The 17,728-nt window shown below is 49.0% G+C and overlaps 1 protein-coding gene across 1 annotated transcript; it reads left to right on the forward strand.

Annotated features, from left to right (window-relative positions):
- The first annotated feature begins 1,478 nt into the window (after positions 1–1,478).
- Znf12 (zinc finger protein 12) lies at positions 1,479–15,480 on the forward strand. The gene is given in 6 exon segments (XM_021161721.3): positions 1,479–1,661; positions 2,539–2,599; positions 6,438–6,564; positions 6,803–6,898; positions 11,605–13,418; positions 13,420–15,480. Coding segments are annotated over 5 exon segments (2,079 nt in total). The 5' UTR covers positions 1,479–1,661; positions 2,539–2,584; the 3' UTR covers positions 13,447–15,480.
- Positions 15,481–17,728: the final 2,248 nt, after the last annotated feature.

Below are 17,728 nucleotides of genomic sequence, written 5' to 3' on the forward strand. Positions count from 1 at the left end.
CCAGCCCCTTTTCTTAATACAAAAATTATATGAGCTTGAATGTCCTCACTGCAAGCAAGGAATTCCTTTTCTGAAAGGCCTGAGTCCCATCTGTGCAATGTAAACCTTGAGAAAAGAGTTCCTATCTGCCTGTCAGCTGGGGAGTTTAGCCCAGGCCCCTCATTCAGAGACGTAACTCCCTGCTTGCCACGGGGAAGGGGAGCTTTTGGTTCATGAGATAGGAGCCAGCTCAGGTGGGCACCTCAGTTACCAGGTGAGGTGAGAACCTGGGAGAAGGTGCCCCATGGCAGTGCAGACCTTCTGAGGAGGAGGGCTCACCCTTTCTCCTGAGACCATGTGTACCCTGCAGCATCTGAGAGGGATTCCTGATGCTTCTGTCTCCTGCTGGTTGCTCAGCAGTTTATCTAGGGTTGGCTCCAAGGTGCTTGGTGCTTCTGGGATGAAAATGTTACTCTCTGCATCGGCGCGGAGAACTTTCTGTGTTGGTAGACTTTGTTATTAGTTTTGACGCCAACGTCTTTATGAAGAATTAGACCAAGACCACTGCTGCATTAGTTCTGTAAGAAGTCGATGGAATGTTCATTGTATTGTACCATCGTTGAAAACTGTCATTGTCGCCTGGCCCCAAATGTCACCTTTCAGAGGTCACTTTACAGAGAGCTATTTTCTTCTTTCTGCGAGTTCTTTCTGGTTCTCTTTTTAGTTTCTGTGCATTAGATGTGTGATCTAGAAACCCATCATTTGTGTTTTCTCTTCCTTCCTTTTTTGCATCTGCAGCTTTTGTTGTGTCTCCATCAACTTTGGAAGCAGATAGGACAAGAGCACTTTTGCATTATTCAGGAGGGCAGGTGAAATCTGAGAGGAATTGACTAACCATAGGGTTCCACGTTTGAGCATTGTCGCCCGACTGCAAACATCGAGTTGGAGAAGTCGTTTGACAAACACGTTTTTTCTCCCTTTCTAATGTGTACCTTCTGGTGCTTTTAGTACTTTTATGCATTTGTTGTATGATCCGGCAAAACCACTGTTTTTGTCTTCTTTCTTTTAAAAGAGGTGGTAGACACTTCTTATACTTAAATGTTTGATGGAAACTTCTAGCACTTCAGTTAAACAGAGAGTGACACATTTTTTTTCTCTCTCTCTCTTTCATCTGTTAGAATCTGCCTTTTATCCAAAAGCACCAAGCTGGGAGAGGTTTGGGTAAATGGATATAACCCCTCAGGCCATTCCTGGAGGTTCAAAGTGAGGAAAATCGGAAAATCACGAAGGTTACTGTTGCTCTCAGCTCCGTACCCACAAGCTGCTGAAACGAGGAGGAGACTTGTGCGACGATCCCTGGAAGCCTAAGAGTTCTGGCCGGCCCCTCCCGAAGGATGAGAGGAAGACCACAGGGACCAGCCCAGTGGCAAGGCGCTGCTGCGCGTGCGCACTTCTGTTTGTGTGCATGCTCGCGCAAGCGCACGTCCGCTGCGCTGGCCTGGCTTCCTGCGGTCTGTGTCTCTACGCTCGCAGCTTTGACTTGCGCGAGCTGGTGTCGCGAGCCTGCGGGCCGAGGCCGGTGCGTCCGGATCGGCAGCAGGCGAACGCAGCTTTGCAGGCCGGGGAGGCCGAGGACCGGGCTGACGGGGGCAGCGAGACCCGGGCCCGGTGCGGCCTCCTAGGTGAGGCCTGAGGGTGCAGATCGCGGCCGTGAGAGGGAGGCTGGGTCCGTCTGATGGCTTGCAGGGGGGCCTGAGACCGCTTGCCAGGCCTGAGCGATCAACGCCTGCGCGATGCCTCGGCCCCCCCCCCCCCCCCCCCGTCCTCAGCGTGCAGGATCCGGGACGGTGGCAGTGGTCGTGTTGATGGCTTTGGGCTGCCTAGATGGCCCCCTCGGGCATGCAGGCATAGGAGCGGTCAGCTCAGTGACCTGAGCTGCAGAGGCGCTGTCCAAACTCCTACCTCACTTGACATCTCTGTCTCCCATTGCTTCCAAGTCTCATGATGTTACTGGGCACCATCGGCACCCTTGCTGTGCCTGTTAGTTTTCCTGAGCCTCTCCCTGCAGCATCCTGTGGTCTAGTTCAGGAAAAGTTTGTGTTTGCGTCTGTTCATAGGGGAAGACTGTGGGTCTGCGATGGTGGTGACATAACCGAGGTCACGCAGAGGGTTTGTTAGTGGGAGTGCTAAGTCCCGGGCTGGCAGCGTTCCTTTTGTCGTATTAAAGTTGTGATCAAAGTATCACGTAATTTTATATAAATACAGTTCCCACCAGGTTAACTTGTTTTCAGAGCAGCTTGCGAGTATTCCTTTGTATCCCTTAGTAAATGGCAATTATTTAACTAGCATTTCTTGTTCATTTCTTGTTAATTCACCTCGACAGCTGCACTCTTTCATTCCCCCAAGTCCCAACCCACGGTTGCAATTATCCAGTCCTTTCTGACAGCCAGTGAGACCACCATCCCTCCGGTTTTCTTCTGGGAATGTTCTAGGAGGTTTTTGTGCAGGATTCCCCTTTTTCCATGCCCACTCATAATGACGTTGTTTTTCCTTCCCCAGACCCGACTGCATTAGTCCTTCTACAGACTTCCTACTGCATCGGAAGATGAATACATCCTTAGTAAGTCTGGCTTTGTTTCCGTTGTCCAGCTTGGTTTACTACACTTGAAGAGGCAAAGGACAGATCAGACTTTAAAGGGGAAAATAGATACAACAGAAAGAGATAAAAGAACCACACAAAACAGTAGTGGACAGTAGTAAGCACTGGTTGAGTGCATATCTGTAGGTGGTATAGCCCATACCAAGTCCTCAGGATGCTGTAGTTGACACCTTGACCATATTAAGAGATGAGCCTATGGACCTGCCTGTCGGGATTGTCTTGATCATATTCGTTGATGTAAGAAAACCCCTCTGGGCATCCTGGACAGCATAAACTGGAGAAAGAGACTTGAGTACCAGCAAACATGTCTTCCTCCCTCTCTTGTTTCCTGATTGTGGATTTGATGTGGCTCCTGCTGCCTTGGCTTATGATGGGCTGTACTCTTGGATCTCCAGTGGTATTCTAACACACACACACACACACACACACACACACACACACACACACGTTCTATTGACCTGTCTGTCTCTAGCAGTCTCTGTGGATTCCTCTGTCTGTTTCTGTGCTGTCTGTCTTGCTGCCCTGTTCCTGGATTTAGAATGTCTCCTGCTCCCACGTGGATCTTTTGCCCTACTTACCTCTGGCCCTCCTGGCTTTCCCCAGCAGCTCTGTGTTGGTTTACCTGTGGGTCAGCCAGCGCCTGCTGAGCATCTCTGGAGTATGTCCAGACAACACCTAACCGACCCATGCATCCGAGTGTTTTGTTCGCCTGTCGTAGTACCGTCCCCACCTAACGGACCTATGTATTTGAGTGGTCTGTACTCCTGTTGTTGTACCGTCCCCACCTAACGGACCCATGCATCCGAGTGGTCTCTCCGCCTGTCGTTGTACCATCTCCTGTTCTTCCCTTTTGTTGTTCCACTGCCCTGCCTGGAACTTTCCGAGGATGCAATGCGTTCAGATCCATTTTTCACTACCGTATTCACTTTTCTCTTATGGTCTGTGTAGTTTCTCTTTGTTTGGTTTGTTTCAATTTCTTTGTTTTTGCGTCATTGCTCGGTTCGAAAAGGGTATGTAGCTCAGGCGGCCCTGGAAATCTTCAGCCAGGGTTAAAGGCATATGCCACCATCCCTGGCCCTGGTGATGACTTTCAATGACCACGATGTTCAGTGGCAGACCCACTTGATTTTTTTCTACCCTCAAATACCCTTTCTTCCCCTTGGCTAGAGTTACTTGTTAATTAGGAGTCATTTATTTGCTGGCAGATGCCATTGTACTCTCCTAGGCTTTGGCATTCACCAAAGAGTCGAGTCTTCCTTCCCAGCGGCTCAGTCAGGTCACCTTAGTGGGAGAGTCCCAAATAGAGACACACAGATTGGGGAAGAAGACAGTGCTAAGTTTATCCTCAGTGTGCTCTCAGTAAAGAGCTGGCCTCTGGGTGCTTTTAAAATGAGAGAAGTTCATCTACCTGAAGACAGATTCTGTCAGCTCATATTCACGTAGCCATAGATCTGTGGTCTTGTTTGATCTTACTGTTTGGGTTTGGTTTTTTGTTTGTTTGTTTGTTTGTTTTTGCTTTTGTTTGTTTGTTTGTTTGAATTATTTGTGGGTGTCACATGCCATGTTGGGTGTGTGGAGGTCAAAAGACAAGGTTTAGGGAGTCAGGTTGTAAGGATTGAACTAGTTACCAGGTTTGGTGGCAAGCACCTTCACCTGCTAAGCCATCTCGCTGGCCCTCGTGTTTTCCTTTATAAGGCGCTGGCATCTACATTTCTTTTCCAGAGCAATGATTTCATGTTTTTCTCTCCCGAAAACAGCTCACAGGTCACAGGCTTGAAGCATCTTTGTCGTGTGGTTAATGTATATTTATCATAGTATACACTCGATAACTGATAATGTAGGTACCACTGGAATCTACTTCACTGTGCTAAGTGCCTCCCACAGAGTCCGTGGTGCCTGCCAGTGTTGGCAGGAAGCAGTTGTCAGGCTGATGTGTTTGTGAGTGAAACAGTTTATGCAAAAGTTAAGCACTGAAAGGTAGTTTGGGGAGCTGGGGCGTGGCTCAGTGGTTAAAGTGTCTGCCCCACGAGTGTGTAGACTGACGTTTAGATTTTCAGAAACCCATAAGAAATGCCAGGTGGGTGTGTCAGCCTGCCTGTAGTGACAGCCATGGAAGGAGGCAGCAAGGGGATTGTGAGAGCAAGTTGGCTAGGAAGGTGACCCTAGCCGTGTCACCACGTTCTGAGATAGATTGAGAGGCTGTGCAGTGCAGAATATTGAAGCACGGGGCGTGTATGTCTAGAGTGCAGGGACTCGGACGAGCCGTAATAACTCGGGAAGCGTTGGTACATAGAGGGAAATTAAACTGTCCATGAATCCAGGGAGGCTCTCCATCATAGCAGTCAGTGCTCTGGGCACTTGGGTACACGAGGAAGAGCCAGGGAAGTAAGTAAGTAAGGGGTGGGGGCACCCACTTTGTTCCTATACAGGAGACAAGATGGAGGGCGTTTGGAAGAGCAGGGTGCACCCAGGACTGCATGGGTGTCCCTTGGGCCTGGGCACCTAAGTGGTGGGAACTTCTGTGGATTTTGCATTTGAAGCCTGCTGCTGCCTCTGCTCCTCCTCCTCCTTTTCTTTTCTTCTTCTTCTTCTTCTTCTTCTTCTTCTTCTTCTTCTTCTTCTTCTGCTTCTGCTTCTGCTTCTGCTTCTGCTTCTGCTTCTGCTTCTGCTTCTGCTTCTGCTTCTTCTTTCTTCTTCTTTCTTCTTCTTTCTTCTTCTTTCTTCTTCTTTCTTCTTCTTCTTTCTTCTTCTTTCTTCTTCTTCTTTCTTCTTCTTCTTTCTTCTTTCTTCTTCTTTCTTCTTCTTCTTCTTTCTTCTTCTTTCTTCTTTTTCTTCTTCTTTCTTCTTCTTCTTCTTCTTCTTCTTTCTTCTTTCTTCTTTCTTCTTTCTTCTTTCTTCTTCTTCTTCTTCTTCTTCTTCTGCTTCTGCTTCTGCTTCTTCTTTCTTCTTCTTTCTTCTTCTTCTTTCTTCTTCTTTCTTCTTCTTCTTTCTTCTTCTTCTTTCTTCTTCTTTCTTCTTCTTCTTTCTTCTTCTTCTTTCTTCTTTCTTCTTCTTTCTTCTTCTTTCTTCTTTTTCTTCTTCTTTCTTCTTCTTCTTCTTCTTCTTCTTCTTCTTCTTCTTCTTCTTTCTTCTTTCTTCTTTCTTCTTTCTTCTTCTTCTTCTTCTTCTTCTTCTTCTTCTTCTTCTTCTTCTTCTTCTTCTTCCTCTTCTTCTTCTTCTTCTTCTTCCTCTTCTTCCTCTTCTTCCTCTTCTTCCTCCTCCTCCTCTTCCTCCTCCTCCTCCTCCTCCTTCTTCTTCTTCTTCTTCTGCCCAGTGCTTTCTTAATGTGTAAAAATGAGCCCCAAGGCAGTGGGGTTTCTTTCCTTTGTTTTTCACGTGTGCATTTGTGCATATGCACGGGTTGCATGTCTCTGTGGATGTGGGGGCCCAGGTTGGTGTTGGGAATCATCAGTCACCCTTGTACTCCATTCGCTGAAGAAAGGTCTCTTATCCCAACCCAAAGCTCTCCAGGATGGCTAGTCTTGCTAGCCATCTTCCTTGACTTCCAAGATTGAAACTACAGATGAGCAGCCACGCCCGCCTGGCATTTACATGGCTTTCTGGAAGTCCAAACCCTGGTACAAACACTCATATTGCAAACACTTTTCCCTAGCCCCGAGGCAGTTTGCCTTTGATAAGCGTGCTTTCCTCTCACGGTCAGTAACATAAAGTAAGGCATGCAGTGTTCACGGTTAACTGGACCAGCGAGCTCGGGTGCCCGCTCTGTGTGATCTATCTGATTCTGATCGTGTCGTTGCAGGGCCCACTGTCATTCAAGGATGTGGCCGTGGCCTTCTCCCAGGAGGAGTGGCAGCAGCTGGACCCTGAGGAGAGGACGACATACAGGGATGTGATGCTGGAGACCTACAGCAACCTCGTCTCCTTGGGTGAGGACCACTTGCTTCCCAGGTGCTCGGATGTGGGACGCCCATCAGAGCTGATGCCTTTAGCTTTGAGGTGACTGTGAGCGGCTTGTTCTGGCTCCCAGAAGGTCTTGACCTTTCTGTGAAACTAAAACCCCGGGGCTCTTGGGCCATGCTGCAGACCCAGGATCGCTTTCCAACACGGTAGAAACCCCAAAGCCGCGCAGGCTGGCTCAAGTTCTTTTTCATTTCTCATCAACAGGGTATGACATTATCAAACCGGATGTTATCATCAAGTTGGAACAAGGAGAAGAGCCATGGATAGTAGAAGGAGCGTTCTCGCCTCAGAGCTATCCAGGTGTGTTAGCGGAGGCAGAGAGCAGATGGTAGCTGGGGAGTTCCTCTGAGGAACAGTCTCCTCATCTTTATAAGTTACTGAAGGTAGTCAGTCACCCCTGCAGGCTTCTTCCTTCCCCCTGGCTCCCACTACCCACAATCAAAGGTTCCTAGCTGGCTCTGGGAGGTGCGTGTCTCAAAACTGAGCACTTGAGGCAGAGCAGGGGGATCTCTGTGAGTTCTAGGTCAGTATGGTTCCATACACAGCAAGTTCCAGAACAGTCAGGACAGAGAGACCTTGGAGTTTTGGGGGGGAGGGGGAGAAAGAACAGCAGTCAGTTCCTTTTTTCTCTACACCTTGAACCTTAGCAGTTTGAGTTACCCAAAGAGAGAACGAACCTGAGTTGCTAGGGTTGAGCCGCAAGCTCCTTTCCCCAGTGAGCTATTTCACCTCCCATCTCTTTCTTTCCTTTGAGGTCAGGTTAAAGCATTTCTATCCTATCCTAAACCATGCGGCTCTGGCCTCTCCCTCTGGTTGGCACTTTCCTTGTTCCTTGGCAGTGCCAGTCATTGTTGAAACCCAGTCCCTCAGCTTGTACAGTTTTGCATGGCTTGTTTCGTGTTTTGGTTTGGTTTCTAGAGACAGTTTCTCTGTGTAGCCCGGGCTGTCTCAGAACTTGCTCTGTAGACCAGGCTGGCCTTGAACTCAGAGATCCGCCTGCCTCTGTGCTGGAAGTAAAGGCGTGCGCCACTTACAGTTTTATTCCCAAGCCTTTGAATGATGCTCCCTTGTACTGTGTCCGTAGATGGCATTTGATTCATCAGTCTTCCCACCTTAAGCCTCTGGGAAGGATGGTGTTCCAGCTGTGTCCCCTGTCCCCAGGCTGCGTCATTTTCCGGAGGCTGCCCTGTCAGCTCGCTCAGGTTTTGTTGGCCCGTCCGTTGCTCTGCTGGCTCACCATGCTGGGGTCACAGCCACTCTGCACAGTTCCTGCCGGCTGTGTGTGTTCTTGCTGTGTGTGAGAGTTGATCGCGAACTCTCGCAGCTGATGGTGGCTGAGCGCTTTTCCCGTTTCCCTGTGCGGCTCGGTCATACTCTTCTCATTTCCCACGTGGCCCTCAAAGTTTTCTAAGAACATCTGCTTATTGGTGGAACTGGTCTCTAGAATCCTGGGCTGTTTTCCCTTAGGGATGAGCTTACTTTACCCCCTCTATACAGTTGTAAGAATGAAGGGTGTCTGGGTGTCTGTAAGTCCTAACTGGCTTGGACCGACTCTTCATCTGAGATAGCCAGGGAGGGGGAGAGATCCTTTACAAAATCAACCCATGTAAGTTCCTTCTCTCCCAGGGCTTAACCCAGCACTGCTTCTGTATTGCCTATAAGAAGTAGTTTCCTGGAACACTCACTCACCGCCTTTGGTCCGTGGTCTTCTCTTCATGGATTTTTCATGTTTGCAGCTGTATGTTTCATTAGAATCGGCTGTGCCTCTCCATGTAGTAAGGTTTGTTGAGTCTGAGCTCGAGTTCCCAGCCCTGGGAGTGTGGTCCTGCTGACTCTACCATTGCTCAGTCTTCCCCTTGCAGCAGTAGGGATGGAGACTTGTGGGCACGGGGGATGCCAAGAATTTCTTGGCTATCCCAGAAATCCTAGCTAGGGCAGTGGCACTGTGATCTGTGTCGCCGACGGCTTGGTAGGATATAATGATGTATATATACAGTATTGATCTCCAAAGCAAATCCCAGTTCCCGTGGAATGCATGACCCTCTTTGTTCAATTAGCAGCTTGTTTTTCCTGGAACAGAATGTCGTCTTACTTTATTTATTTTAGATTTTTTCTTATGTATATAAGTATACTGTCACTGTCTTCAGACACACCAGAAGAGGGCATCAGACCCCATTACAGATGGTTGTGAGCCACCATGTGGTTGCTGGGAATTGAACTCGGAACCTGTGAAAGAGCAGTCAGTGCTCTTAACTGCTGAGCCATCTCTCCAGCCCCACGGGATGTTCGAAGCGGACGCATCCTAGCTTCAAGTCATCATTGAGTCCAGGTGGTGCCGTGTTGATTTTTTGACACTGGTGGATTCTGGGAGGCTGTAAATTCCAGAGATTAAGTTGATGTGTGACTTATTCCACATGACATGGAATAAGATTGGCCTATCCCATAATATCTAAGATAAATGAGAACAGCATCACCATTGGAGAAGTACACTGAGGGACCCTGTTCTTAAGTCCATGCTCTGTGAAACTCATGTTCAGAATTAGGAAACCATGGCGGGCTGTGTCGGAATGGGCCTAATAGTTCTTTTCTGTTGCCATGACCGACTAAGACAACGTATGAAAGAAAGTCCATCACTGTCACAGCCCGGAGCACAGTACCAGGTAGGCAGGGACAGCAGCTGAGAGCTCACTCAGAATGGCACCGAAAGCTGCCTCCTTCAGGAAGGCCACACCTCCTAATCCTCCCCAAAAGACACCAGCTGGGCACCAAGCATTTAAATGCTCAAGACTTACAGGGGACAGTTCACTCAGACTCGCACAGGGGACAGTTCACTCAGACCGGCACAGGGGACAGTTCACTCAGATTCACACAGGGGACAGTTCACTCAGACTCACACAGGGGACAGTTCATTCAGACCCGCACAGGGGACAGTTCACTCAGACTCACACAGGGGACAGTTCATTCAGACCCGCACAGGGGACAGTTCACTCAGACTCACACAGGGGACAGTTCACTCAGACTCACACAGGGGACAGTTCACTCAGACCCGCAAAGGGAACAGTTCACTCAGACCCGCACAGGGGACAGTTCACTCAGACCCGCACAGGGGACAGTTCACTCAGACCCGCACAGGGGACAGTTCACTCAGACCCACACAGGGGACAGTTCACTCAGACCCACACAGGGGACAGTTCACTCAGACTCACACAGGGGACAGTTCATTCAGACCCGCACTGGGGACAGTTCACTCAGACCCGCACAGGGGACAGTTCACTCAGACCCACACAGGGGACAGTTCACTCAGACCCACACAGGGGACAGTTCACTCAGACTCACACAGGGGACAGTTCATTCAGACCCGCACTGGGGACAGTTCACTCAGACCCGCACAGGGGACAGTTCACTCAGACTCACACAGGGGACAGTTCACTCAGACCCACACAGGGGACAGTTCACTCAGACTCACACAGGGGACAGTTCATTCAGACCCGCACTGGGGACAGTTCACTCAGACCCGCACAGGGGACAGTTCACTCAGACCCGCACTGGGGACAGTTCACTCAGACCCACACAGGGGACAGTTCACTCAGACTCACACAGGGGACAGTTCACTCAGACTCACACAGGGGACAGTTCACTCAGACTCACACAGGGGACAGTTCATTCAGACCCGCACAGGGGACAGTTCACTCAGACCCGCACAGGGGACAGTTCACTCAGACCCACACAGGGGACAGTTCACTCAGACCCACACAGGGGACAGTCCATTCAGACCTGCACAGTGGGCTGCAGCAGCTACTGGTAGATTAAAAGTGGGAAAAATTGCTCGAGTGATCTTGAGTATGTGTTTTGTGTGTGTGCTGTTCTGAGCGCTTCGACTCCTGCAATCCCACAGCAACCCTGTAACGCGAAACCCATCATCTGCTGACGTGGGGACACTGACTGTAGACGATGTTAAATGCCTTCCCTTGGGAGACCACATCAGTTCACACGATACAGGGCCAGTCGGGAACAGTAGTGAATTTCGTGGTCAAATTCGCTCAGTCTTCAGCCACGGCACTGGCAGAATTGTTTTCTTAAATCAGTGCTTTTAGTGGATGACATCTTCTGTGCCATCCGCTGCTTCCTGTTCCACAGAGGTGGTCCAGAGTTCCCTTCCCGGTGAATGCCTAGGTCCCAGGTTCTAAACATGAAAAAAGTTTATACCAGCCGGGCGTGGTGGCGCACGTCTTTAATCCCAGCACTCGGGAGGCAGAGGCAGGCGGATTTCTGAGTTCGAGGCCAGCCTGGTCTACAGAGTGAGCTCCAGGACAGCCAGAGCTATAAAGAGAAACCCTGTCTCGAAAAACCAAAAAAAAAAAAAAAAAAAAAAAAAAAGAAAAAAGTTTATGTGTAAAACTTACGTGACATTATTGTGGGATGGAAACTCAAAATAGCATGGAAGGATGCAGAATAGAGACAATGCTCAGCTTGTCAGTGTGTCAGCCATGTCCAGAGATGTGGCTCAGCATGCGTGTGGTTAGCCATGTCCAGAGATATGGCTCAGCGTGCGTGTGGTCAGCCACACCAAGATGCTAATGTCTCTCCCAGTGTGAAGTGATACAGGGAGCAGTGCTTGTCGGCGTCAACCGAGGCCCTGTTTCCATGTATCTTGTTCTCTTTCTTGTGCAATGGTGCTCCTGGCTGGCTGTCCCTGGAAGGCTCTCCCTGTTTGCTGAGATTTCTTCCGTAGGCCTTTTTTCCAGCATTGCATTTACCAGTTATCGCTCTGGGTCTGTGAACAAAATACTCCAAAGCAGCCTGTATCCAAGGTGCTGGGCTTCATCCGGTTACTCTCCTTCCCCGCCAACGGGATCTGTCCATGTTATTCCAAAAGAATAAGCAGAGTGAGCTAGCCTTAGCAGTGCTGTGAGGCTAGACACCAGATGCGAGGCCCTGTGTCAGTCTCAGGCCGTGCCTTACATAGGCAAATATGCAGACATTCATTCACTTCTGCCTCTTTTCAGATGAGATCCGGCACATGAGCAGGCTGATGGAGGAAGACCAGGGAGGTGAAGAGAACCAGACAAGTTCAGCTGTGTTCAGCTACAGAAGCCGGGCTGATGCCTCTAGTAAGGCCACTGATGGAGAAACAAAGCCCTTTCCCTCACAGAAGGCCCTCCCTCAGTGCAACTCCTGTGAGAAGAGCCTGATGTGTGTCTCAGCGTTCATCCGAAGCGACGGAAGCTATGCAAAACTGAGGCCCAATGTGTGTGCCGGGTGTGGGAAGCCCCTCCCCTGCAGCAAGCCGGAGGAAACACAACCTGGAGGTGAGTCTTACGAATTTAGTGAGGATGGAGATGAGGACCCTCTCGGTGAAGAAGGCGTTTATCGGAAGGGTCACTTTTTGGAGAAGCCCTTTGAATACGTTGAGTGCCAGAAATCCTTCCCCAAGGGCACCGTGTTTCTTAATCACCTGGAAGAGGAGCCCTGCGACTGGAATGACTCTGAGGTCGCTTTCCTGCAGCCGTCAGACCTCAGTGCCCACCAGGATTCTCTCATGGAAATGAAGCCCTACGAGTGCCAGCAGTGTGGGAAGTCCTTCTGCAAAAAGTCCAAGTTCATCATCCATCAGAGGACTCACACAGGAGAGAAGCCCTTCAAGTGCAGTCAGTGTGGGAAGTCCTTCTGCCAGAAGGGCACCCTCACCGTCCACCAGAGGACGCACACCGGGGAGAAGCCCTACGAGTGCACTGAGTGCGGAAAGACCTTCTACCAGAAGCTGCACCTCATTCAGCACCAGAGGACCCATTCGGGCGAGAAGCCCTACAAGTGTGGCTACTGCGGGAAGTCCTTCTGCCAGAAGACGCACCTCACTCAGCACCAGAGGACGCACTCGGGAGAGAGGCCCTATGTTTGTCACGACTGTGGCAAGACGTTCTCTCAGAAGTCAGCCCTCAATGACCACCAGAAGATCCACACGGGCGTCAAACTCTACAAGTGCAGCGAGTGTGGCAAGTGCTTCTGCCGCAAGTCCACGCTCACAACCCACATGCGGACGCACACGGGCGAGAAGCCATACGAATGCAACGAGTGCGGCAAGTTCTTCTCCAGGCTGTCGTACCTCACCGTGCATTACAGAACCCACTCGGGGGAGAAGCCCTACGAGTGTACGGAGTGCGGGAAGACCTTCTACCTGAACTCGGCCCTTATGAGACACCAGAGGGTGCACACGGGGGAGAAGCCTTACGAGTGTAACGAGTGTGGGAAATTATTCTCGCAGCTGTCCTACCTCACCGTGCATCACAGAACTCACTCAGGAGTGAAGCCCTATGAGTGTAGCGAGTGTGGAAAGACCTTCTACCAGAATTCAGCCCTCTGTAGACACCGGAGAATTCACAGAGGGGAGAAGCCCTACGAATGCTACATCTGTGGCAAGTTCTTTTCTCAGATGTCTTACCTCACGATCCATCACAGAATTCACTCAGGGGAGAAGCCCTACGAGTGCCACGAGTGCGGGAAGTCCTTCTGCCAGAACTCAGCCCTCAACAGACACCAGCGCACACACACGGGAGAAAAAGCCTACGAGTGTTACGAGTGTGGGAAATGCTTCTCCCAGATGTCGTATCTCACTATCCACCACAGGATCCACTCGGGAGAGAAGCCCTTCGAGTGTAACGAGTGTGGGAAAGCCTTCTCTCGGATGTCGTACCTCACTGTGCATCACAGGACCCACTCAGGAGAGAAGCCCTATGAATGTATGGAGTGCGGGAAGAAATTCTACCACAAGTCCGCGTTCAATAGCCATCAGAGAACTCACAGGAGAGGGAGCGGGAATGGGGTTGGTTGATGTGGGACGGCTCCTTTAAAGCCACACTCAACCCTCTCAGTGAGCTAGAAACTCCGGTCTGCAGCTGAGCCCTGCTGTATGTGGCCCCAGGTACCCATAGGCTCCGTCTCTGAGGAAAAAGGGTTTCTCTGTGCTGAATGTGTACAGAATATTTTTTGCCTTTCTTCCCTAAGTAGTACAATATAACAGCTCTTCATACAATATAACAGCTCTTTATACTGCGTTTATATGGTATTAAGTGTCATAGATATTCTAGAGGCGAGTTAAAGTACATAGGGTGTGCACAGTCACAATGTCATCTTACATAGGGGCTTAATCTGCAGAGGTTGGTGTCCCGCTGGTCTCAGAACCACACTCGGGCATACCAAAGGATACCTCTGTCAGAGAGCTCACACAAATAAGCACGAGCAAGTCTGTGAGAGATAGATTCATCAGAAACCCACAGGGCAGGAAGCACAGTTGTGAGAAGAGCACACAGCAGGCTACACAGGAGTCAGAATGTATAAATCCGTCTCAGCATAACTTAAACTGCTCATCAGGGAACTGACTCGACTGAAGGAGCTGGGGAAGCACACTCCTTTGGCAACTGCTAACACTAAAGGACATTTCTGTAAAAATTAAAAGAAGAGGGGCTGGAGAGATGGCTCAGCGGTTAAGAGCACTGACTGCTTTTCTTTCCAGAGGTCCTGAGTTCAAATCCCAGCACCCACATGGTGGCTCACAACCATCTGTAATGGGATCTGATGCCCTCTTCTGGTGTGTCTGAAGAAAGCTACAGTGTACTCATATACATAACATAAATACATTTTTTAAAAAATTAAAAGTAATACTTTGCTAGAAATAAGTACCCTCTATAACTGCAGGATGTAAAGTTGCCAGTCTGGTTAGCTGAGTTTGCCACACTAAACTGGTAAGTGATTCCCTAGGGGCACAGGGCTTGGGGTCTCTTGGTTTTGTTTCAGTAGCCATCACAGAAGTCTCGCGTTCTGTTTTAATCACATTTGGAAAAGTGCTGTGTTGTTACTTTGTAACGTCTGGGGAGCTTACCCACTCTAAGGAAGGTCCTCACCCTGTTACTATGTTCATATGCACTGTCACTGAAGTTACGAACTATGCTTTTTCTCATATTCTTCCTTGGGTTTTCAAATGCATTGGGTCATTGGCACAGGATTCTGTCCTCTGTAAAGAAGCCAGGTTTTCCCCCTCCCCCAACTATAGCAAAGATGGAATGTATCTATAAAATAGAAGACTCTGAATAGATCATTTTAAACTAAGCCAGAAGTCTGTAAAGGTAAGAAATAGCCTTAGCACTCCCTGTACTCTGTGACAACAAAGAACTAGACTTAGGATGTTGTCATTTCTACACACCATTGGCTCGCTTGTCTCCCGAGGATGCTTACGCGTGTGTAGAACTCAATGGCTGGGTAGCGCGGTACGTGCTGTGGTTACGACCGTGCTCTGTTCTCCTGTCCCTCGGAAGTGAGCACACACACAGCGGACTGGGGCACACTTCACCCAGTGCCTTCTGCCGCTCCCTCTTTGTCTTCCGTACGTCGTCTGAGTGCGTTCTTCCTTAGATGATGGGACGCAACTCCAGGGAAGTTTTCATTGTGGGGTGAGCCTTTCTCAGAATCTTGGACCCAAATCCAGAGAGTTCAAAAAGGTCATTTCTTGAAAGGGTCTCTCTCCTCAAAGCAGCAGAACCTTAGTGAACATAACCTTGTCTGGATGCGGTGCCTGGTGATGACTGCCAACCGTGTATATCGTGTAGTCATGACAACAGAAAGTCGGAATGACGTCACAGAGCCACTCCGTGTCTGGACTGTGGGTTTTGTTTTTTGTTTTTCTAAGAGACTGTTTCTAAACCAGGTGACTTCGGGACATTCTGTTAATAACAACAGGACAGCCTGGTGCCGCATTACACTCTGTAGGAGTTATGCAATTCAGAAGTGGAATTTAGGTAAATCATTTATTTTGATGTGTCAATAGAGAGATTTATTGTCTGTAAATTTGGATGTAAATAATCTGAGCATTGAAAATGAACTTGAAACAATTGTGTACGCTTCCTTAAGCTGTCATCAGCCTGTAAGATGGTTTTCGAATGTGCTCATATGTGCACATGTATGCATGTGTGTGGATGCCCCAGGACAACTTCAAGTGTACTTTGGGTGCTGTCTCCGTTGTTTGCTGTAAAATGGTCGCACTGGCATTGTGTCAGGAGCCACCTGTATGCAGCTTCCCATCATCGTGGGCCCCTCAAGTGTCCAGCCTTCATACATGGGACCTGGGGGTGGAACCCAAGTACTGGTCCTCGCTCAGCAGACAGCGGCCCATCCGCCACCCACGATGGTATCGGCACTTTCCACATGGGTTCTGGGAATCAAGCGCAGGTCCTCAGGATGGCGAGGCAAGCACTCTGCCCACTGAGCCCTTGTTTTGCCTTGTTTGAGATACAGGTGTCGCTTTGCAGCCCTGATAGGCCTTGAACTCATGGTTGTAATCCTGCCTTAACCACAAGTGTGAGAGTGCAAATGTGAGCCACCAGTCTGACCCATGTCACTTTGGAAACTGACAACTCGAGGTTTCCTCCATTTCCTAACATGGGACGTTTATTTGGGGTAGTTTAGCTCGCACATGCCTTTATTGCTTACATTATTTGCTGATGTGTGATGTGAGGTAAGGATCTGATTTTGTTCACTTTCAGATAATCCTCCTGATGGCCCATATCTTTTGAACCATTTGTCCACTATACAAAATGTCACATCTTTCATGTATGAGACTCAGCACCCTGCACCTCCCATGGCCTTGTAAAATTGTGAGTTTCTGCAAGTCTGATAGGTGGTTTAGTTTGGGGTTGAAACAAAAAAATTGATAGCGTATTTGTTGAAATGATATCTACAGCAAGGCGTGGTGGTGTATGCCTGTAATCCCAACACTTGGAAGACAGAGGCAAGATGAGTGGGCCAGTCAGCCTGAAGTAGATAGCCACATACATAGAGGTCTTGCTTCGTAAGGCCTTTCCTCTCTATACAGCCTTTTAGAGAAACATATTCAAGGTGTTGGACAGATGGCTCAGTAGATGTTCTTGCTATGCAAACGTGAAATCCAAGTTTAACCCCCAGTAACTCCTGGGGCAGGGAGGCAGGAGGATCACTAGCCTGCCAGCAATTTGGTGAGAAACCCTGTCTCAAAAAAAAAAAAAAAAAAAAAGGTGAAGCTGGACATGGTGGCTGTGTGCCTTTAATCCCAGCACTTGGGAGGCAGAGGAAGGTAGATCTCTGTGAGTTCAAAGCCAGCCTGGACTACAAAGCGAGTTCCAGGCTACACAGAGAAACTGCCTCAAAAAACCAAAAAAGGAAAGGGAGGGAGGGAGGGAAGTGTGGAGAGTGACTGCAGAAGACATCTACACTTGATCTTAGCCAAAAGGCCGAGAAGCGATTGCAGAAGACATCCAACGCCAGCCTCAATCCTGTAAACACGTGCACACATGCAAACATGTTCATATACATCCACGGTTTTTAAATTTCTTCTGTGTGAGTGTATGTCTGTGTAGCATGTATGTCAGAAGAGGGGTCAGATCCCTATAACTGGAGGTACTGTGCCACAGAGCTGCTGGGAACTGCAGCTGGTTCTTCTAAGAGTGATCAGTGCTTGCTTCCCAAGCCATCGAACCAGCCCCACATATTTAAAACAAACAGACAAATTAACAAACAAAAAAGCAAACAAACCAAGAGACACATGTTATAATTGTAACAGGTGAAATGAGAAATACGTCTGAAATGGGGAAAGTAGATAGGAACACGGATGATTTAATTTAGCATAACTTGTTCTGTTGCTTCCATTTCCTGTATGGGTGCTCTGTCTGTATGTCTGTGTGCCACATACGTTCCCCATGTCTTCATAGGCCAAAAAAGGATGTCAGGTCCCCTGGGACCAAAGTCTTGTGAGCTGCCATCAGTTCATCTGGAAGAGCAGCCAGTGTTGTTGACTGCTGAGCCCTCTCTGCTGTCCCCTGTTGTTGAGACTTCGTTTAGAACTTGAGATCCTCCAACTGTTGCTTTCCAAAGTATTAGGATGTAGACATGGTGGGGAAAAGCCAGTTGTAGCACAGTATCTAAAGCACGTTGTTAACCTGAACCGATTCCATATAGATGTGCGTGTGCCCAGGATCCTGGGTACTGGGTACTGGGTACTGGGTACTGGGTACTGGGTAGAATGAGTTTTGTCAGGGAGATGAAGGTGAACTTGGTGTCTCACACTGCTAGAGCTCCTTGGGTTTTGTTTCTTTGTTTTAAGATTTA

Source organism: Mus caroli, unplaced genomic scaffold (assembly GCF_978045245.1).
Source record: "Mus caroli unplaced genomic scaffold, Mus_caroli_1 scaffold_4, whole genome shotgun sequence".
Taxonomy (NCBI): domain Eukaryota; kingdom Metazoa; phylum Chordata; class Mammalia; order Rodentia; family Muridae; genus Mus; species Mus caroli.